Source organism: Phyllostomus hastatus, unplaced genomic scaffold, assembly GCF_019186645.2.
Source record: "Phyllostomus hastatus isolate PE091 unplaced genomic scaffold, TTU_PhHast_1.1 phas_contig_5, whole genome shotgun sequence".
Taxonomy (NCBI): domain Eukaryota; kingdom Metazoa; phylum Chordata; class Mammalia; order Chiroptera; family Phyllostomidae; genus Phyllostomus; species Phyllostomus hastatus.
In genome coordinates this window covers 5,073,098-5,097,080 of record NW_025333897.1, presented here as the reverse complement: position 1 = coordinate 5,097,080, position 23,983 = coordinate 5,073,098, and the positions used below count along the sequence as shown (strand labels likewise).

At 39.7% G+C, this 23,983-nt stretch overlaps 1 protein-coding gene across 3 annotated transcripts in view; it reads right to left on the bottom strand.

The window, feature by feature from the left end:
* Positions 1-23,983, bottom strand: part of GARRE1 (granule associated Rac and RHOG effector 1) — a 90,187-nt gene that overhangs the window by 48,509 nt on the left and 17,695 nt on the right. For 2 of the 3 annotated variants that reach the window (XM_045846736.1, XM_045846735.1), the window contains exon 2: positions 2,351-3,636. In XM_045846736.1, the coding sequence (XP_045702692.1) occupies positions 2,351-2,845 (495 nt within the window). In that variant the 5' untranslated portion in view covers positions 2,846-3,636. Of the gene's footprint in view, positions 1-2,350; positions 3,637-13,967; positions 14,023-23,983 lie in introns of all 3 variants that reach the window. The other variant, XM_045846734.1, reaches the window with a different exon arrangement.

The following is a 23,983-nucleotide window of genomic DNA, read 5'->3' as shown; positions in this document are numbered from 1 at the left end:
AACAACAACAATTTAGAGCCAGAATAACACCCAGAACTGATAGAGAATTTATCTGAATGGAAGTCAGACAGCCAAGAAGTTCAAGTAGACCCATTCATCCAGACCAGTAGGAAGAGCTGAGAGGAGGAGCGGGTGCGGGTCTTGGTGTGCAGAGATCGGGGAGAACTGGGCGCATAAGGCAACTGGGAGTGTGTAAGCCTTCCGGGACACAGCGGTGGACCCTGAGTACGCAAGCAGCGACTGGCAGACCCAGTGAGGCGGCATTGTGGACCAGGGCAGAGAGCGCAACCCAGGATCCCAGAGAAGGGACTGAGATCCCAGGAGAACGGAGCTGCCGCCATTGTTCCCTCCCACCCCCACATAAACGTCACAATCTAGCGACTGGGGTGCCCAGCCCCGGTGAACACCTAAGGCTCCACCCCTCACCGTAACAAGAGTGACCAGACCGGAAAAAAAAAAAAAAAAAAAGGAGAGAGAGAGAGACATGTTTCCAACAGAAGAAGAGATCAGTCCCCCAGGACTCATCAGTTTGAGCGACCAAGAAATAGCCAATCTATCAGATGCACAGTTCAAAACACTGGTGATCAGGAAGCTCATGGAATTGGTTGATTTTGGGCGCAAATTACATGAAAAAATGCAGGTTATCATAAAAGAGATGAAGGAAGATGCACGGAGAACCAATAGTGAAGGGAAGGAAACTGAGACTCAAAACAATAGAGTGGACCAGAAGGAAGAAAAAAACAAACAAGCAGGAAAGAATGAAGAAATAAGAATTCAAAAAAAACAAGGAGAAGCTTAGGAACCTCCAGGACATCTTTAAACGTTCCAACATCCGAATTATAGGGGTACCAGAAGGGGAAGAGGAAGAGCAACAAGTGGAAAAGTTATTTGAACAAATAATAAGGGAGAATTTCCCCAATCTGGCAAAGGAAATAGACTTTCAGGAAGTCCAGGAAGGTCAGAGAGTCCCAAAGAAGTTGGATCCAAGGGGGAACACACCAAGGCACATCGTAATTACATTAGCCAAGGTAAAAATGAAGGAGAGAATCCTAGAAGCAGCAAGAGATAAGGGGACAGTAACCTACAAAGGAGGTCCCATCAGACTGTCAGCTGATTTCTCAAGAGACCTTACAGGCAAGAAGGGGCTGGAAAGAAATATTCCAAGTCATGAAAGACAAGGACCTATATCCCAGATTGCTCTATCCCACAAAGCTTTCATTTAGAATGGAAGAGCAGATAAAGTGCTTCTTAGCTAAGGTCAAGTTAAAGGAGTTCATCATCACCAAGCCCTTATTTTATGAAATGCTAAAGGGACTTATCTAAGAAAAGAAGATACAGAAAAAACATGTATAGTAAAAGGACAGTAAACTCACAATTATTAACAACCACACCTAAAGCAAAACCAAAAGGAACTAAGCAAACAACTAGAACAGGAACAGAACCACAGAAATGGAGATCACATGGAGGGTTAGCAACAGGGGAGTGGGAGGAGGAGAGAGGGGAAAAAGGTACAGAGAATAAGTAGTATAGAATGTAGGTTGAAAATAGATAGGGGGAGGGTAAGAATAGTATGGGAAATGTAGAAGCTAAAGAAATTATAAATATGACACATGGACATGACTAAAGGGGGGATATGGGTGGGAGAGGGTGTACAGGGTGGAGGGGAGTGAAGGGGGAAAATGGGACAATTGTAATAGCATAATCAATAAAATATATTAAAAAAAAGAAATCTAGCAGTGACACTAATATAACAGATCACAGTTTAATAAATCAGTTCCTAAGTGAAGGAAGGAAAAAGCTCATCTTTATTCTGAATGAAATTTGTATTCTAATCTGACATTCTAGTCTAGAGCCTTGAAACAGGGAGAATATTTCATTTTGACTATCAAAGACCCTAAGAAGTATTAAATAAGAATCAGATGCATCGAATTGTGAACAGCTGTAGATTTAGAACTGTAAAAATAATTTAAACGTGTGGAATTTTCTATATTGAACCAATGGTTCTATGTAATGACAATTCACAAATAAAGTTCATAATCACATTTAGAATTCTTAGTCTCTCCCCTGTACTTTTAATAGTATGTTATCTGGAAATTAAGTTACAATTTGAAAATTTAAAGAACATAAAATACAGGTTGATTCTGTTTGTTTAATAATCTTTTAACCTACTTAACTTGAAATGAAAGCAATTCAGAACCTGGCATACATAATTTTTTTATAAGAAGAGAGTATCAATAGAAAAAGGATGAAAACCATTATTACGGAGATTTGGGAAAAAACTAAAACATCATCCTCACTTACCTCTGGAACACATTTTGCCTACCCAATTATGACACAGAAGATACATTACCTCAATGTCCTGAAGACTGAATTCCTTCTGATCTGTAAAGTTTGCGGCCCCAGCACTAAGTTCCATCAGCATCTTGGCAATCTCAGGCTTTATGGCTGAAGTCAGCCGACTGGCTGCTTCCATGACATGCTCCTGCACATCTTTGAGCTGCATGGCTGCCTTAGAGTAGTGAGAGTTCCTGAACACAGTGCTGAAGAGATCTGTGAGGAAAGTACTGGCACGGCAGAAGACATTGAGGGCGTCCAGGTACTTGGAGATGCCTTGCTGGATGTCAGCGATGGGAGTGGAGTGAGGCATGGCATGGTGGCAGCTGCCTGCAGCGGTCAGGCTGCCCAGGGGGGCAGTGGTGGCCGTAGATGCCAGGGGAGCACTCAGTGTTCGGCCCAGTTCAGGCATCGGGTACTGCTGGTGCTGCTGCACCTTCTGCTTGGACCCGCCAAGCAGGAAGCGCCTCTTGTAGTCCATTTTACTGTCCTGGGCACTGCAGCAATACATGCGGGAGAGAGAACTGTCCCAGTGATTGTGAGTGGGTCAGGGTTCTGAATCTTCTTTTCCCTAAAATTGTAGCTAGGTATAAAAATAGTGGAGTTCTGAAAATCTAAATTTTAAAAAAGGCATTTCCATGAGGCAGGTGACCATGTGATCCAATGTAGATATGAGAAGACAAAAGGTTTATATACTTAATATTTTCAGTGTAGGCAAGACCTCTGACAAAAAATAAAAGTGTGTCCAAAATACTGGATAAGAACTGTTGTCATTCCACTCTCTTAATAAAAAGATATGCTTGCTGAGAAAAATGCTTACCTATAATTGCTTTGCAATAGTATTTTGATACTTGTATTTACAATGGCAGAAAAATAACTTAACTTTAAAAAATGTAATATAATGTATTTTCAATATACCAGAAAAGTTAGAACCCAAAAACCCACAAGCTGATCAACAGCAATTTAAAAAGTAGTACAGAATTACTTCACACTAAGTCCTTAAGAAGGAAGCTCAAACCTCTGTAGAATTTTGACAGAGCCTGCCTGCCAAATCCATTTACCTGAAAAGCTTCTTTTGAATGCAAATCTTTTCCAAATTTCCTTTAGTATTTTGTGAAAACAAGTTTTGTTTTTTTAAAAAATGGCATTTGTTATTATAAGTCTTTTCCTTTCCTTTTGTTTGCTGAGGTAGCAGTTTCCTTGTAACATTAAGAAGAGGTGCTTGCAGACTGGGTTGGCCCTCAACTGTAAAGTCCAAAGCAAGAATGCACAGATGTAATTGTAAGGCCTCTAAGTCATATCCTGTAAGAGGGAAAAGCAAGATAAAGTTAGGAAAGTTACAGAGCAAGGAGTAATTCTGGAACATTAATTCCTGAAATGCTATTATCCACACAGGTGGTCTATAAATACATAAGAAGTCATATTAAAACCTTATAACACTAGGTACCACAGTGAGATTTGAACTATGACATGACGCTCGCTAGAAAATTCCTTGAGTTGTAGTACAAAAATAATTCAACAAAAAGTTTTATTCCACACCAACCACGCCAAGTTAAAGCCAAGGCTAGTAACTGACACATCGAGCAGGGCTTGGGTTCATGTTGACAAGTAAAGCATCCACAAAACTTTAAGGAGATTTGGAAAAGGGAGTGATAAGCAAAAACTGAAAGAAATCTGGAAGGTTCTTATGAAGAAAATGTTACTTTGATGTCAGCCTCGATTGTAGGATAGGTTTTGACTAGTGCAAAAGCAATGAGTGGGGCTCATCAGGTTAAAGGACCACCACAGCAAGGCCTTAAAGCAGGATGGCATATGGTCTATTCAGAATCCCAATGCAGAAAGACAAAGCCTGGAGAGGCGAGTGGCTGGAAGGAGGTTGTAGACAGGATTCTTCCCATCCTCACTCAGGTACCAATTTCCCCTCTGGATATTCAAAGGGAAGCCTGGCAGAATGTGCTGGCCTTATACCATGGGGTACCTTCTGTAGGACCTCTGGCTCTGGATAGGTTCAAATAACAATGTCTGGATGTTTCTGGTTGTAGTTTCTGATACCTACAATAGTAGAGTAGTGCAGTTCTCTCATAGCTAGTCAGGGCTCATTCTCGTCTGAACTCTGTTCTCCCAAACATAACAATAGTTCAAATATACTTTACTGAGCCATACCTAGTTTATATTAAATTTCAACTTGTATGATGTCTGTATATAGTTTGGTCTACTTATCATAACTGGGTTTTTCTTTCTATTTTCCCCATTTTGTAGATAAAAATAAACTCAAGTCACACTTGGCCACTCATTATGGCCATGACACCATGCCTCCTTTATGGTTCTGTGATTGCATAAGGAACCTAGGAAGCTAAGTATATAACAAGAGCAAGAGATGCGAAAAGTGCCATGGATACAAACACATACACTAAAAGTATAACTATCCTAACCCAGTTAGCATATAAATTAAACTAAACTGGCCACCAATTGTAGCTTCGTGTCAAGAGATTCTTCACTCCTAAAATCTCATAAACTTTGCAAGAAACAACATATCAAATAGTTACTTGTAAGAAATATGTCCCCAAGTGCTTTTTTCAAATTCATGGCAATAAGGCAATCATATCTATCCCTATCCAAGTGCTCCACTATAATCAATGCAGCTTTACAAACTCTAATGTACAATGCAAGTGCTCTACAGGGATGCTGAAGGAGGAAGGCTGTTTACATAAAAACTGTGTGGTCTGTGAAAGAGAACCATTGCCTTGAGCTGGCCATAGTGAATCTTAAGCAGCCCTGAGGACTCCTTCTTTGTCCAACCCCCATTACTCTGCCAGATATTCCCAGAAGGCCAAGAAAGAACCATATACATAACCTATTTTTTTCTAAAAAGCAACATGAATTTTTTTATGTTTCCAAGGTTTATTTAAATGAAACTTGTAATACTTAAAACTATTATCACCTAATTCATCTACAAATTTGATGTAATCTCTACCAAAATCTGAATTAACTTTTTTTAGAATTTTATTTTTTAAATATATTTTGATTTTACTATTATGGTTGTCCCATTTCCCCTCCTTCACTCCCTTCCACCCTGCTAACTCTCTCCCACCCACATTCCCCCACTTTAGTTCATGTCGATGTGTCATAAGTTCTTTAGCTTCTACACTTCCCATACTATTCTTGCCCTCCCCCTGTCCATTTTCTACCTACCATCTATGCTACTTATTTTCTGTACCTTTTCCCCCTCTCTCCTCCTCCCACTCCCCTGTTGCTAACCCTCCATGTGATCTCCATTTCTGTGGTTCTGTTCCTGTTCTAGTTGTTTGCTTAGCTTGTTTTTGTTTTTGTTTTAGGTGTGGTTGTTAATAATTGTGTTTGCTGTCATTTTACTATACATGTTTTTTTATCTTCTTTTTCTTAGATAAATTCCTTTAACATTTCATAAAATCCAGGCTTGGTGATGATGAACTCCTTTAACTTGACCTTAGCTGAGAAGCACTTTATCTGCCCTTCCATTCTAAATGAGAGCTTTGCTGGATAGAGCAATCTTGGATGTAGGTCCTTGCCTTTCATGACTTGGAATATTTCTTTCCAGCCCCTTCTTGCCTGCAAGGTCTCTTTTGAGAAATCAGCTGACAGTCTGATGGGACCTCCTTTGTAGGTTACTGTCCCCTTATCTCTTGCTGCTTCTAGGATTCTCTCCTTCATTTTTACCTTGGCTAATGTAATTATGATGTGCCTTGGTATGCTCCTCCTTGGATCCAACTTCTTTGGGACTCTCTGACCTTCCTGGACTTCCTGAAAGTCTATTTCCTTTGCCAGATTGGGGAAATTCTCCCTTATTATTTGTTCAAATAACTTTTCCACTTGTTGCTCTTCCTCTTCCCTTTCTGGTACCCCTATAATTCGAATGTTGGAATGTTTAAAGATATCCTGGAGGTTCCTAAGCTTCTCCTCTTTTTGAATTCTTATTTCTCCATTCTTTTCTGATTAGATGTTTCTTCCTTTTGGTTCACTCCATTGATCGGAGTCCTAGTTTCCTTCCCATCACTATTGGTTCCCTATGCATTTTCCTTCATTTCACTTAGCGTAGCCTTCATTTTTTCATCTAATTTGCAACCAAATTCAACCAATTCTGTGAGCATCCTGATCACCAATGCTTTGAACTATGCATCTGATAGGTTGGCTATCTCTTGGTCGCTTAAAAATATTGGCTCTCGGGCTTTGATTTGTACTTTGGTTTGAGCCTTTTTTTTGGGGGGGGGGGTCTGGTCGGGCATGTTACGATGTGAGGGGCGGAGCCTTAGGTGTTCTCCAGGGCAGGGCAACTCAGTTGCTGGGTTGTGACATTGTATGTGGGGGCGGGGTGCAAGAGGGAACAATGGCACTTGCTCTGCTCTCTGTTGGGCCTCAATCCCTTCTGCTGCTTCCCCCGAGGAAACTGGGCCCCTCTGGTGCCAATTCCCATGTGGGTAGGCTCGTGCACCCTGTGGGACTTTCCAAGGACCTCTTCTGTGAGGCTGGGAGTCTCTCCCTGTGCCTCAACCCCCACAGGTGTTTTCAATCAGTGTCCCGAGGTTCTATTTCCTAGCACTGGGACCCTGGCATTGCAAGGTCTGTCTCACTGCCCAATTTTGCTTGGTTTATCTGCATGCGAATGTGGACTGGACAGCCAGGCGCCTTGCGCGCAATGCCTCACTTCACCATTGCCAGCTCACCAGGTCTGCTAGCCACCTGTGCCCTTGGGATGCCTTACGATGCCTTACGTGCCTGGGATGCCTTACGCGTCGCTATTTGTGCCGCGACCTGTCTCTACCCGGCTGCCTGACTCTGCCCCTCCTACCGGTCTGGATGAATATGTATATTTTAACTCCTTGGTTGTCCAACTTCCATACAGTTCAATTTTCTGTTAGATCTGATTGTTATCTTGTTTCTAAATTGTTGCTGACCTTATTTTGGTTGTGTGAGGAGGCACGGTGTGTCTACCTATGCCTCCATCTTGGCCAGAAGTCCTGAATTAGCTTTTTTATAGAAATGGGCAAGCTAATCTTAAAAATCTTATGAAAATGCAAGAGACTCAAGATGACCAAACAAATATTACAAAGAATATGTGGGGGACTCACATTTACTAATTGTAAAACCTACCATACAGTTATAGTAATCAAGATAATGGAGTACTGTCATAAGGAAAGAGTATATATATATATATATATATTAGAATTGAGAGTTTAGAATAAACCCATATATGTATGGTCAACTGATTTCAGAAAAGGCTGCCAAAACTATTCGGCTGGAAAAGAACAGTATTTTCAATAAATAATGGTGGGACAACTAGATATCCACATGCAAAAGAATGAATATGGACCCCTATCTTAGAAAAATTAACTCAAATGATGAAAGGCCAAAATGTAAGAGCTAAAACTATGAAACTCTTAAAAAAAACCGGTGTAAATCTTTGTGATCTTGCATTATGCAATAGTTTCATGGACATGACATCTAAAGCACAAGCAACAAAAGAAAAAAATTGACAAATGGATTTCAAAATTAAAGATATTCGTACAGCAAAGGTCACTATCAAGGTGAAGAGACAACCCATAATATGGACAAAAATACTTGAAAATCATGTATCTCCTAAAGGTCTAGTATCCACAATATATAAAAAACTCTTAAAATTCAACAATAAAATGACAAATGACCCAATTAAAAGATGGGAGAAGGATTTGAACACACATTTCTTCAAACATATAAAACTGGCCAATATGCAAATGAAAAAATGATCAACACCCTTCTGGCCAAGATGGAGGCATAGATAGATACACTTTACCTCCTCATACAACTAAAGGAGAGCAAATTTAACAACAAAAATAACCAGAACTGCCAGAAAAGCACACTGTACCAAGGAGTTAAAGAAACACTCATTCAGACTGGTAGGAGGGGTAGAGACAGACAGCCAGGGTGGAGAGGACAAGTGCCAGGCGGCAGCTGACGGAGTGGGCAGTCCCTTATTTACCACTGGATAAACCAGGAGGAACAACTGGGAGTAAGACAGACTGTGAAACCCAGCATTCCAGCACAGGGAAATAAAGCCTCAAAACCTCTGTGTATACAAACCTGTGGGAGTTGCAGGGGCGGGGAAACTCTCAGCCTATGAGGGTTGCAGCAGTGGAAGAAACTCTCTAGGACCCTGATGGGTTGGAGAGACCCACAGGGTCCTAGAATGTGCACAAACCCACCCACCCCATAATCAGCACCAGAAGGGCCCAATTTGCTTGTGGGTAGCAGGGAAAGTGACTGAAAGCTGAGAGCCGAGCAAGTGGCATTATTCCCTCTCTGACCCCTCCCCCACAGACAGTGCTATAATGCAAGAGGTGGGTTTCCCTGCCCTGGTGAATACCTAAGGCTCTGCCCCTTACAACATCACAGGTGTGCCGAGACAAACAAATATGGCCCAAATGAAACAACAGATCAAAACTCCAAAAACAGAACTAAGTGATGAAGAGATCGCCAATCTATCAGATGCAAAGTTCAAACACTGCTAATCAGGATGCTCACAGAAATGGTTGAACAGGGTCGCATAATAAAGGAAAGAGTGAAGGCTATGCAAAGTGAAATAAAGAAAAATTTACAGGGAACCAAAAGAGAAGAAAAGGAAACCAGAACTCAAATCAACAGTTTGAACCAGAAGGAAGAAATAAACATTCAACCAGAACAGAATGAAGAAATAAGAATTCAAAAAAATGAGGAGAGGCTGAGGAACCTCTGGGACAACTTTAAACATTCCAACAGCCAAATCATAGGGGTGCCAGAGGAGAAGAGGAAGAGTGGAAATTGAAAATTTATTTGAAAAGATAATGAAGAAGAACTTCCCCAATCTGGCAAAGGAACTAGATGTGCAAGTCCAGGCAGCTCAGAGAGTCCCAAAGATGTTGAACCTAAGGAGGCACACACCAAGGCACATCATAATTACATTACCCAAGATTAAAAATAAAGAGAGAATCTTAAAAGCAGTAAGAGAAAAGGAGATCATTACCTACAAAGGAGTTCCCATAAGACTATCAGCTGGTTTCTCAAAAGAAACCTTCCAGGCAAGAAGGGGCTGGAAAGAAGTACTCCAAGTTATGAAAGGCAAGGACCTACATCCAAGATTACTCTCTCCAGCAAAGCTATCATTTAGAATGGAAGGGCAGATAAAGTGCTTCTCAGATAAGGTCAAGTTAAAGGAGTTCATCATCACCAAACCTTTATTATATAAAATGTTAAAGGAGCTTATCTAAGAAAAAGAAGATTATCAAAAATATGAACAGTAAAATGACAGCAAACAACTATCAACAACTCAACCTAAAAACAAAAAACAAAAACAAGCTAAACAAACAACTAGAACAGGAACAGAGACACAGAAATGGAGATCACATGGAGTGTTATCAGCAGGGAGGGGTGGGGGAAGAATGGAGGAAAGAAGGTACAGTGAATAAGAAGTATAAATGGTAGGTAGAAAATAGACAAGAGGAGGTTAAGAATAGTATGGGAAATGGAGAGGCCAAAGAACTTGTATGTATGACCCATGAGTATGAACTAAGTGGCTGGAATGCTGGTGGGAGGGTTTGTAGAATGGAGGGGAATAAAGGGAAGGAAGAAAATGGGACAACTGTAATAGCATCATCCATAAAATATATTTTAAAAAAGGAGCCCTGGCTGCTGTGGCTCAGTGGATTAAGCACTGGCCTGCGAACCGAGGGGTTGCAGGTTCGATTCCCAGTCAGGGCACATGCCTAGGTTGCAGGCCAGGTCCCCAGTAGGGGGCACACTAGAGGGAATCACACATTGATGTTTCTCTTCCTCTCTTTCTACCTCCTCCGTTTCTCTCTCTCTAAAAATAGATAAATAAAATATTTTTAAAAATGAAAAATGTTCAACACAATTAGTAATTAAGGAAATACAAATAAAAACCATAGTAAGATACCATCTCACACACTAAAATGACTACAATAAAAACAAACACAAAACGAAACAGAATATAAGTGTGGGCGAGAATGTGGAAAAACTGGAACCTTCATGAGGTGTTGGCGGAAATGCAAAACGATGCTGCCACCGTGAAAAGCAGTTTGGCAGTTCCTCAAAATGTTAAACAGAGAACAGCCATATGACCAAGCAATTCAACTCTTAAGAAGTCAGCTACATGAAGCCACATATATATTATATGATCCAACTGACATGAAATGGCCAGAACAGGCAAATCCACAGAAACAGAAAGATTTGCGGAATGGGGAGTAGCTGCTAATGTGTTTCCTTTGGAGGGGTGATGACAAGATTCTGAAGTTGGAGAGTGGTGGTGGCTGCACAACTCTGAATATACTAAAACACATATGGTATGTGAGTTGTATCTCCATAAAGCTGTTACTTTTTAAAAAATATTTCATCTTTCATTGCCATTTTCTTTATGTAACATCTTATTTAACAGCAAAAGACACGATTCCTTTTGTAACTAAAAACAAGTACATAAAAATAAGTTTCCCAGGGATACCTTTAATGTCAGACTTAATGTCCTTTTTATATTCCAACTAGAAATCTGTATTTAAATGCTGCTATCCAGAACCTGCCTCTTAAAGATCATCTAATTTGAGCCCTTCAATTTACAGATGGGGGAAAAAAATCCCAGGATACTGTATGTCTTGCATAGACCACAAAATGTATCAAACTTGTGTATCTTGAGCCTCAGAATTCCAAGCACATAAATAAATGTTCTGTTCTGAACAACCCAGAGTAGAAATAGATTAAGCTAAATTGCAGTCACAAATCCTTAAACAAGAGGCCTAACCTAGTATTTATTTCTTGCTCACATGAAGTTCAATGTGTGTCTGACAGCCCTTCTTCAACTTATAGTAACATAATTAGAACTTGTGTTTTCCAGAGTTACATCAGCATGACAAAAGGAAAATCATACCCATTCTTTACTGTTTCCCACTGGAGTGACACATATCATCTCCCCTGAAAGCCCTTTGGCCAGAATCAGTCACTTGGTGCCAATGTAACTACAAGAGAGGCTGGGAAATGTAGGGAGACATGGGATAATGTGAAAGCATTACAACTTAGTCATAGCTATCCATGCAGTTCAGCTGTGTGTAGCAAAGTTCTGACCAGATGGCAAAAGCAAATCTGATTCCACCCTGACAAGAAGCATTACAATGTGCAGTCCCCACAGCTACTTTCCAGAGGCCAGGTGATTCTTACACGGGCTGCTCCAGTACCAGTTTTGTTGTTGTTGTTGTTGTTGTATGTGTTTATACACAGTGAGGAAGTGAAGGTTGGGGAAGGGAAAGGTCACAGATTCCTTTGAGACATTGATGAAAGAATACTCCTTATTCAAACACATATCCAAAACATCAAAGCTTCCACTCATTTTTAGTACTGGAGTCCCAGGTGAAGAATCTGCACAACTTGGGCTTCCCTTCCCCTACATAGAGTTACAGGCAATAGGTGACTTGGTCAAAACTGAGCCTTCCTTTCTGTATCTAGTGTTGGTGCTAACACTCAGGCAATGCATTAAAAGGGAACCAAAGAGAAATATACCTGGGACCCTTTGTACCCACACCACTCACCACCTACACCCATATGTTCTCAAAGTGTGGTCCTTGGACCCATGAGCATCAGAATTGAATTTTCCAGGACCAAAGGTGCACCTGCATGGGGATAAGTATGTCTATAGATCATATCAGTAAACAGGGGTGGTCGTAACAGCCACTAAACATGTTACTAAAAATGAAAACACTTGCCTAGCTGGTGTGGCCCAGTGGATTGAGTGCAGGCCTGCAAACCAAAAGGTCACCAGTTCAATCCCTGGTCAGGGCACATGCCTAGGTTGCAGGCCAGGTCGCCAGCTGGGGGCGTAAGAGAGGCAAACAATTTATAAAAGTATCTATTGCACACTGATCTACTTTTCTCTCCCTCTCTTTCTCCCTCCTCCTCCTCCTAAAAATGAGTAAATAAAATCTTTAAAAAAAGAATGAAAACTTTTTAAGCAAGTTTTTCACAAGATGCCATATTAACATTAACATTATTAAGACTAGGATGAAAAGAAAGAAGCAGCCAATGAAAACCAAACATGGCTAAAGAGCTTCCTATGTGATATTAGAATCAGAAAACCACTCTAAATGGAATGACTATTAAAATGCAGATTCCTAGGTACAATCTAAATGTAAAGAATCAATCTTTGGGGGTAGGAGCAGAGAATATGCATTTTTTTCAAAAGCTTCCCAGGTGATTCTGATGCATGCTGTAATTTGAGAACCAAAATGCTCAGCTGAAAACCTGATGAAAGTGAAAAGGATTGAGGGTACCTGAGCATGGACACCTAAAGATGCTAACTACATGAACACCACTTAATGCAACTGAGGTATTTCACCAATATTCCTATTCATTCAAGACTCCAGAAGGGAACATGCTACCCCCATGTGACAAATGACTATTTCTGAGAACTAAGGGGCTCACTGGACAATTCAATGAAAACTTCCATTTGTACCATAATTGCTTCTAATGTGACCATTTAGGTCCCATAGTCAAGCCTGGGGTTCTCTCTCAGGCAGAGAAAACAAACTCCTTAAGATGAAAATTGGTTTTAATTTATTTTTAACAGATCTGGCGTTCCTATGCTGATCTTTGGTATAATCACAACTAGACAGTGTTGAGTCCTGAGGGTTTGGCTCAGCAGATTGGGCATCACCCCTGCAAAGTGAAAGATCACCTGTTAGATTTCCAGTCAGGGCACATGCTTGGGTTGCCAGCCAGATACCGGTTGGGGACAGGCAAAAGGCAACCACACACTGATGTTTCTCTCCCTCTCTTTCTCCCTCCTTTCCCCAGTCTCTAATAAAATCTTTAAAAAAGAAAAAGAAAAGAAACTGGGCAGTGTTGAACTCAAGAAAATGTTATGGAACTATCAATAAAATACCATTCAAGTTCTTTCATTTTCAAATCGGATTTTGCCAAGAAACTATATGCAGAGAAGGAGGCAACATCCACCTAAGGAGTCTTCACAGTGGTGAACATAATGTTCCCTGGCAAAATACTGTTGAAAATTGAGGTTCATCATATTATTTGCTCTACTGTTGTATTTGACCAAACATTTCTGTAATAAAAGTTTAAAAGGCACACAAGCATGTATCCCAGCACCTAGATATATCACTTTTTTTTTAAGTAAAATTCTTCTCAGCGCTTGTCTTAATTGTATTTTTAATGCTTTCCGTGCCCCATATTTATCTACCTGAAGGGCTAAAACATGTTCTTAAATTTTACTGCTGCCTAAGATTCTCAAATACAGAGCAGAAAACGACACTTTAGTAGATGTTGTATCTTTTCAATACTACAATAATTTGCAAAAGTTCTCAGTAGATTAAAATTGAATTCAGACCTGGTCCCATCATTTAAAACACCCCTTTCTGTGATCAAAGTTATCAGCAATTTCTATTTAAAACAATACGAAAGAACACACTTGAAACTACATAAAGTTTAAGAGGGCTTTCTTATACTCATAACTGATAATATATAAAGAGTTGTCATCCGGAGAAAATCTGAAGAGTTTCCCTTTAGAGAGTAGAGTGGATAAAAGGTGGCCTTCAAGTAGACTAACTGGGTGGAATCCTGGCTGTGCCACTTACCAGCTATGTGACCTTGGGCAAGTTCTTTAACCTCTCTGTGCCTCAGTTTCATCGTCTGCAAAATAGATATAGTAACAGTAACTACTGTTATTGAGTTAAATAAATTCATACATATAAAGCACTTAGAATCATGTCTGGTACATATTAAGCACCATATGTTTGATCTTATTATCATTCCCATACAATAAAGATTTGTTACCTCTGCTTTTCTGGAAAAAAGTTACTGACAAACAAGAAAGGTCTTGTAAAGTCACCTAATCCCTGAAGAGAGTAAAACTCTAGTATCCTAGGGCGGGCAGCATCATGTTTCAGTAAAGTGATAGCTATAATTTGTGATCACAGAGAACAAATTTTAAATCCATTTCACTTATTAAACCAACAGACAAAATGGAGTGAAAAGAAGTCCTATTGACAGCAATGGTATGGCACAAAGTAGTTTCATTTCAAGATGACAAGCTAAATTAAAAAGCATATGTCCTAGCCCTGGCTGGCGTAGCTCAGTGGATTGAGTGTGGGCTGGGAACCAAAGTGTCCCAGGTTCCATTCCCAGCCAGGGTACATTCCTGGGTTGCAGGCCATAACCCCCAGCAACCGCACATTGATGTTTCTTTCTCTCTCCCTCTCTCTCCCTCTCTCTCCCTCTCTCTCTCTCTCTCTCTCTCTCTCTCTCTCTCTCTCTCTCTCTCTCTCTCTCTCTCCCCCTCCCTTCCCTCCCTAGAAATAAATAAAATCTTAAAGCGTATGTCCTTACCTCTCTATCCTCCCCGAACCCCAATAACATAATAGTAAAGGTGTTCACAAAGGGAATCATAGCATAACAGTAATGAGAAGGGCTAAGGGACATAGTCTATTTTAATGCTGGCCACTTTCTAGAGGATGGAGGAGAAGCAGTTAATTGTGTGACAAGACAGAGCAGAGCTAGACACTTCCCAGAACATGCAAAGTCAAAAGTGGGCAGAAAGGCAGAGCCCCTCTTCCTGGAGTAGCTGGATAAATGCCCAGCTTTGAGTGAACCATGTAAATATTGTACATAACTTTTAAAAAGTAAATAAAAAAGAAAACAATCCTTAAAAATAAAAAACAAATGAACCCAAACTATCAAGTAGGTACATAACCATGCAGAGAAGGTTTATTTCAAGTTAAAACAGTGTTTTGTCTGTACCTCTCTGGTGTTACTGTCAGTTAAGGAGAAGAGACATGAATATACAAATCAAAGTAATAAAAATCCTTTGAGTGAGCAGGTACAGAAGTCAGGAGTGGGAAATAGGTTCATCTACCTCTCCTCCATACTTCTCACTCTGGCCAATGAATTAGCTAACTCCTATTAAGGCAAGAGGACTATTGGAAGAGGAACCTTTTGTCAATTACCTATATAATCAGCTCAGTTCTTCATTGACAATGATCACCAGATAGTGAAAGAAAACCAAGAGGACCAAAAGGACAATTAAGATGAAAAGCAGCCCTGGCTGCTATAGCTCAGTGGATCGAGGGCATGCCTGTGATACCAAAGGGTTAGTGGTTCGATCCCCAGTCAGGGCACATGCCTGGGTTGTAGGCCAGGTCCCTAGTGGGGGGTGTGTGAGAGGCAGCCACACACTGTTTCTCTCCCTCTGTTTCTCCTCCCCTTCCCCTCTATCTAAAAATAAATAAATAAAATCTTAAAAAAAAATGAAAAGCAGATCATTATTTATTTTGTTAGCGTAGTGTCTACATACATTTCTAAGTATCGAATGAAGGTAATTATAGAGGATATTTATTGAATCAGCCATTGCATTTTGAAATCACTGTAATTGTATTTTCAGAAGTGCTCAATATGTATTATAAAAAATAAACATGTTTAAATTTTAAAAAAGTATATCAGACCCCAGAAGAAACACATTTTTGGTCCCAGAAAAACTCTTGAAAAGAAATTCTGGTATCTGCAGAGAGATCTGAGAAGCAAGCAAATCATAAGGAAGCAAATCATAATGGAAGCAGAAATCAGGAAAGAATTCTTAGAAATAAGAAATATGATTGCCAAGATAAAAAACAAGGAAATAAATGAAATGGGAGTAGAGTAGGGCATAGGGAGTACGCATACACATTTTCTTATATTTTTAAAAATTAAGCAATGGAAGAATAAACCAAAAACCAATAAAAATGTTTACCTATGAGGTATAGAAAGGAACAAAATCAGGGAAGAAAGAGACATACTTCTATCTACCTTGCTTTATAGATGTATCTTTAGAACCATGTAAATATCGTATTGTATTTTATTTACTTTATTTAAAAGGTAAATAAAAAAGAAAACAATCCTTAAAAATAAAAAACAGACAAATGAACGCAAACTATTTATCAAGTAGGTGCATAACCACACAGAGAAGGTTTATTTCAAGTTAAAACAGTGTTTTGTCTGTACCTCTCTGGTGTTATTGTCAACAAAGGAGAAGAGACATGAATATAAAAATCAAAGTAATAAATATCCTTTAATCCTCTATTTAAATTTGAAATATCAGCCTGAAATCATGATTTATCTTTTTCTTTCTGACAAATGCATACTGACTTTTCTTTACAGAAAAGACCTAGAATTCACATCCCTACTGCAACAAATGCTCCTAATACAATTTCCCACCACAAAGAATCAGAGCTCCTTACAGAAATGGCTGATTCTAGATCTGGAGTCAGAAACAAAAAGATAAACCCAAGATATCTTTCTTTCTTACTGTTTTTTTTTTTGCAATCCTCACCCGAGGCTATGTTTATTGATTTGAGAGAGAAAGAAACACTGATGTGAGAAAGAAACATCAATTAGATGCCCCCCCGCCCCCCCCCCCATTTGCACCCAACTAGGGAATGAACCTAAAACCTAAGAATGTGCCCTGACTAGGAATCAAACCCACAACCTTTTGGTGTACAGGACAATACTCCAACCAACTGAGCCAGCTGGCCAGAGTAGCCAGGAATTTTTATCAGGCCAGAAGCAGGGAACCCATCTACTACCTGACTCATGTCAAAAAGACCCAAGGTCAACCTGAAGAAAAAGCTCTATTAATGGCCAATAGTGGGACAATTTAAGCATCAAAAATAATAACTCTTCTGGAGAAAAATTCATTAAACATATAAAAATCAATGAGTTTGGACTTGGCAATTTCTTGAATAAGATACCAAAAGCACAGACAACAAAAAATAGGCTGATTAGACTTTATCAAAATTAAAATTTTTGTACATCAAAGGATATTATCAAAAGACCAAAAAGGCAGCCCACAAAGTGGGAAAAATATCTCTAAATCATGTATCTGCAAAGGAATTAATATCTAGAATATATAAAGAACTTCTACAACTCATGATCACAGCCCACTGGATCAATAAACCAAACAATCAAATTGTAAAATGGGTAAAGGACTTGAATAGAAATGTGTCCAAAGAAATAGACAAAGGACCAAAAAGCACATGAAAGATGCTTAACATCACTATACATTAGGGAAATACAATGCAAAACCACAATGAGATACTGCTTCATATCCCTAAGGATGGCTATTATAAAAAGGGGGGAAAACACAGAAAATACCATATTTTAGGACCACAAAATGCACTGGACCATAAGACACATCTAGGTTTTAGAGGAGGAAAATAGTAAAACAAATTTTGAAGCAAAAAATGTGGCAAAATATTTAATAACCTGTGACACCGCTCCATCGCTGCCCCCTACCACAGCGAGCCAGGTAAGCTACATTCAGACTATAACACGCACCCCTTTCCCCCCCAGATTTGGGGGTGCATCTTATAGTTCAAAAAATACGGTAACACATTGGCAAGGATGTGAAGAAATTGTAACTCTATGGCTGGCGGGAATGTAAAATGGTACAGCCCCTGTGGAAAACAGTATGGCAGTTCCCCCCAAAATCATATAATTACCATAAAATCCAGCGATTCCAATCCTGGGTATATACACAAAAGAACTGAAGGCAGGAACTTAAATAATTATTTGTCCACCAAGGCTCCCAGCAGAATTATTCATGGTAGCCAAAAGGTGGAAATAAGCCAAATGTCCATCAACGAATGAATGGATAAACAAAATGTAGTATAACCATACAATGGTCTATTATTTAGCCCAAAAAGGAAGGAAATTCTGATACATGCTTCAGTATGGATGAGCCTACATTCATCCAAGTGGCAAGCTACTGCTCTACTTGTCAGACCACTGGTTTGCAGAGACCTGGCAGTGGTTGCAGTACCTGTGGCCTTTAGATAGTTCCTGAGGGAAAGAAAGCAGAGATCACAGTTTCTACTTTAGAGTCACAGCTAAGTAACAGGATCATCAAGCACCCTGTTTCTCAAGCTCAGGCTTGATCTGGATGGAGAGTGCCAGCTATTTCTCCAGGGAGCCTTCCTTCATCATTTATATCAGGGGTGTCAAACTCATTTTCACCAGGGGCCACATCACCCTTATGGTTGCCTTCAAAGGGTTGAATGTATGTAATTTCAACTCCTTAAAAGTTAAGGGTAGTTACATTTACACAGTCCTAAAATTATTTCAGCCCTTTGAAGGCAACCGTGAGGCTGATGTGGCCCCCAGTGAAAATGAGTTTGACATCCCTGATTTATATGTTTATAGCATCTTTCACTACACACACACATATAAACACTTTCCTATCATTTCTCTAGTTGAATATGTTCATCTGTTCTTCTATAGTTTCAAATTTTGCAACTGAATTTACCTTGCCAAAACTGATGATCAAATATAGATCAAGTCTGAAGAAGATATACAAAATGGCTAATAAGCACATGGAAAGATGCTCAAATCATTAGTTATCAGGGAAATGCAAATTAAAACCACAAGATACCACTTCACAGCCACTAGGATGGCTATAATAAAAAAGACAGACAATAACAAGTGTTGACAAGGATGTGGAGAAATTAGAATTCTCATATACTGCCCAAGAGATGTAAATAGTGCAGACAGTTTAGAAAACAGTCTGGCAGTACTTTAAAAGGTTATAACATAGAATTACCATATAATCAAGTAATTCCACAACTATGTTCATACCTAAAAGAAATAAAAAAAATATGTCTACACAAAAACCTGTAATTAAAAGTTAAGAGCAACATTATTCAAAGTAGTAAAAAAGAAGAAACAACCCAAATGTCTATCAACAGATAAACAAAATGTAATATAGGCATATAATGGAATAATATTATTCAGATATAAAAACAAATAAAATACTGATACATGCTGTAACATAAAGTGAGCCTTGAAAACATTATGTTGAATGAAGGAAGGCAGACATAAAAGGCCACATACTGTATGAGTCCAATAATATGGAATGTCCAGAACAGGCAAATCCATTGAAACAGAAAGTAGATTAATGGTTGTGTAGGGCTGGGATGACTGGAAAGAATGAGGAATGACTGCTAATGAATACTTTTTTTTAGAGTAAAGAAATGTTCTAAAATTAATTGTAATGGTAGTTGTTTGTGAATATGCTAGAAACTACTGAATTATACATTTTAAATGGGTGAATTATTTATATATTAGTTATATTTCAATACAGCTATTATAAAAAAAGATGAAAGACTCCATAAACAAATCCCTCTTCAGAGGAAAAACAAATACAGAAAATTATTTCCTCTCTAGACCACAACAATGTAAATTTAAATATCTATCCTTGATAATGTAGACATTACAGGAAATTCTTTAGGGAGATTGGTTAAGTTTTGTCTATGAAGTTCAAAGCCCAACCATTTCTATGGGTTGTTTTTTTTTTTTGGACAGTCGAGAATGACACAGCCATATTTAGAAATGCACTCCAGAAAAATGCTTTGAAGACTTTTATTCACAACATTCATAAATTAAAAATACCTACCCAGGCAAGAAAGAAAATGCCTGAATAATTCTGTTTTCTCTTTTCTTAAGACTATCCTTTTTTGGCTTTCCTTCTATGTTACCACACTAAAAGGAGTGATATGGAAAGATAGTACTTTTCCTAGCTCTCCTCCTGCCCCTCTGGCCATTCTTAGTTGTTTCTATGAGCCACACACTCCCCACCCCCACCCCTGCCTCCTCTGATGGACCTGAAGTGCTGTGTGGTTCTTCAGAGCTCTATGCTATACTGTCTAAAATCAACATATTCTCCCTGGGCAGGATTCCCCAATCCATCTCTCTAACCCAGCTCTTTCTCCTGTGTTCCAGATCCCTACTGAACAGGTCTCCAAAGTAAAATGTCCAAAACCCACTCTCCCTTGTCTTCCAGGGTTCCTTCCTTGTGTTGATAAATGGCATCACCACTTACCTAGATGAACAAGCCACATTTACATCCAGTTAATCATTTAGTCGTAGTATCTCTCACATCTTTCCCCTTCTATCTTCACTGCCAATCCAAAATTCAGACCATCTTTACCTCTTACCTGAATTACAGAGAGCTTCCTGAATAATTTTCCAAATGCCTGGACTGCTCCCCTCTTGTAGCTGTGTGATTGTTCTAGAGCCAATGTAATCATGCCACTCTCCTGCTTAAAATCCATATGGCTCTCCACTACATTTCCCAACTTTCTTAAACCACAATCCCCAATCTCTGCCTAATACTGCCTGGTTCTTGCTGACCCATGTTCCCTCTTACCATCTATACCTTCAGTTCCCTCTGCCTGGAAAGCTCTCCTGGCTTACTCTCACTCCTCCTGCATATCTAAGTTAGACATCACCTCCTTTGGGAAGACAGACACCTTGAGGAAGATTGAGGTAGGAGTGACTTTGTATGCTACCATAAGGCCCTGTTTTTAGTCTTGTCTTAGCATTATCTTTGCTGTACCATACTGTTCACAACTGCCAGTTTCCTTTGTGTTTCCCTGTCACCTCCAATCCCTAATATCACGCAGCTCATTCAAGATATTCAAGAGTGCTAAGCACACTGTAAACATTCAATAGATATCTGTTGAATGATTAGTTCATTATTAGTATTATTGAATGACCATTTCTTTATAGCATTCACACAGCCTTGCCATCCAGAGTAGTTAAATGCTAGATATAAGGTTCTGCTTTATAAGGAAAAAAAAAAGCTACTGATGACATATCATGTTTATACAAGTACTCTTCAATAAAATGAACCATTCATGAAATGCCTACAGTGGGTCAAGTATTATACCTGTAGCATTAGATACATAATCTCATTTAATGCTCACTAAAATTATATAACACAAATAGCCAACATTAACTTAACGGGTACTAAGTGCCAGGCATTTTGCTATACACTTTACACTGCTACCTAATTTAATGTTAACAATGACCTTGTGAGGTAGGTAGGACACCTAAAGAGGTTAAGTGAGTTTTTCAGGTTCTTGCCACTTGGACAACGTAGCAGTCACCAACAGAGCTGAATTTGGGCGTGGTAGTTTGCCCACCAGAGGATGGGTGCTCCATCATTGTACTATTCCACCTCTGTCAAATATCTAGGCAAAAACATTGTTTCTCACTCTTAGATGATTTAAATAAAACTGTAGGCTTCTTGGAATTGACAGGAAGCTGAGCAGGAGTGATGAAAAGTAATCTGCCCTAGCTGGTGTGGCTCAGTGGATTAAGTGCTTGCCTGTGAACCAGAGTGTAGCTGGTTTGATTTCTGGTTGGGGCACATGCCTGGGTTGCAGGCCAGGTCCCCAGTGGGGGCATGTGAGAGGCAACCACACATTGATGTTTCTCTCCCTCTCTCTCTCTCTCCCCCTTCCTCTCTGTCTAAAAATAAATAAAATCTGAAAGAAGGAAGGAAGGAAGGAAGGAAGAAAGGAAGGAAGGAAGGAAGGAAAGAAAAGAAAGGGAAAGAGGGAAAGGGAAAGAGGGAAAGAAAGAAATAAAGAAAAAGCAACTCTCTTTTTAGAACTGCAGTCCTCAACCTTTTTGGCACCTATGAACTGGTTTCATGGGAGACCAGTGGTGGGGGTGACGGTGTGTCACAGGTGGCAGCCTGGTTCCTAACGGGCCACAGACCGGTAGCATGTGTTGGGGATCCCTGCTTTAGAACATCATACCCATTGCATTGCTGATGATACTCAAGCTCAACTCTCCAGTAGAGAACTCTCTCCCAAGACTAGTCTCATAAAACATCTCCTCAGGTCCTTCAGATTTACCTAGTCATCCTTCCATACCCTGCTCCTCCAGCTGTATTTACTGCCAACCCTGAGCCTAAACCTAGAGTGTTATCCCTGTCTCTGTTCCTTTGCCTTTCTACCCCTATATCCAATCCTACCAATCTTGTTCACAGTTCACCTGTTCTACAGCAACTACTCTATAAATGTTAGCTACTGTTACTATTATATCCTAAATGCCTTTCATCCTCTCTTTTACACCCTTGCCATTCAGCTCCCAAGTAACCATCCTTCCAGAGCAAGCATTTAAGGCTGAGAATGCCATTTATGAGGACCAGAAGCCAGGCTGCCAGATTCTCAGGCTGCAGCTCTTTCAATGAAAATGCACAGAAGGTATATCTCAAAACTAGCTGATAGACAAAAGCAAAATCTAAGTAGCAAACTAAAAATGTATGAGAATGTCAGATACTGGAATTAGAAACTAACAAATGGCTCCAAACCCAAGGAACCAAACATTCTATTTTATTCCACTTCACAAAATTAGTAAATCAGCATTCAATCTATTAACACAGTGGTTCTCAACAGTGGAGATGATTACACATGCATGCACGCCCAGGGGACATTTAGCAATGTCTGGAAGCATTTTTTAGATGTTGTAACTGGGGGAGTGCTAGTGGGTAAGGCCAGAAATGCTGTTAAATATCCTACAATGCACAGTGCAGCTCCCTGTCACCTAAAGACAAAGAATTATCCACCCAAAAGCTCAAAAGTGCAGCTATTGAGGAACTGCTATGGAGCTCCTTCCATATTCTAGTACCTAATGTGTAAAAAGTTACATCTTCCTGAGAAGATAATACAAACTTCCACATAAATTAAGCTACAACAGGTTCATAAGGCAGTAAGAAGTATCACTGGGAAGAGACAGGTAAATGCTAAAGTGGTTTAGAAACAAATGTAATGAATTTAGAGGGAGGAGAGTGCCATAGAGGCTGAGGCCTGGTCAGAGATCTCTGAGCAGATGGGTCTTAGTTCACCTCAGGCCTGCCAATGAAGGCCCCCAAAGAAACCAGAATCCACCTTTCCAGCCTTACTCATAACAGGTCCCTTTGACTGACCCTCTGTTCCTGCCACACTGTTCACCCACAACAGCTAGTCCACAGGGTCACTACCTCCCACCCCTATTGTTACCATTGAAAAACCCCTCACCTACTTCATAAAAGCTCTGCGCTCCATTTGAGCTGCACCTGCCCCACCCCCAAAGCTGAGGAGGACATACCGTCATATCAACCCAATGGTGTGCCTATGGAAAAATGCTTTAAATGGCTCAGGCCCTAAGGCCTTGCCCTCTTCCACCTAAAACCAGTGTTTAGCAGCAGCCAGCGAGGAGCTGCCTCATTTCCTGTAGCTGCTTGGTAAAAATAGGAAGTGGCGGAGGAAGTTCACAAAGCAGAAACAAAAGTAATCACTGCCCAGCTTCCTGAACACAAATCACTGAACAGGGAGGATATCATTAAAACATCAAAACGGAAGGCAGGCATGGAGAGCCAAGGCCGGAGGAAAGGAAGTGACATTTCTAGGTTCACCAAACCCAGACTTCCCCCAAAGAAAAATATGTGCAAAACTGGACACTAGCCTATTATACAGAAATAGTCTCCAAGGAATTAATTTAAATAATAAATTAATTAAAATCATGCTAATTTAAAGAATCACGTGAAAATTCCTGAAACATTAAAGTCTTATCAGAGTAAAAAATATCAATGAAAAAGTTTTAAGGAGGCCAAGATTAAACTTTTTTTTTTCTAGTCAAGAAGTTACTACTAAAACTGCTATTAAAACAAAACAAAATAAAATAAAAAGTTACTAAATAACTGGTTGGTTGACAAAAGTCTGAAGCCCATGTTATCCTACATTGATCTATGAAAACTCAAGTAGAAACAACACTACTAAATAAATACTCTAATCAC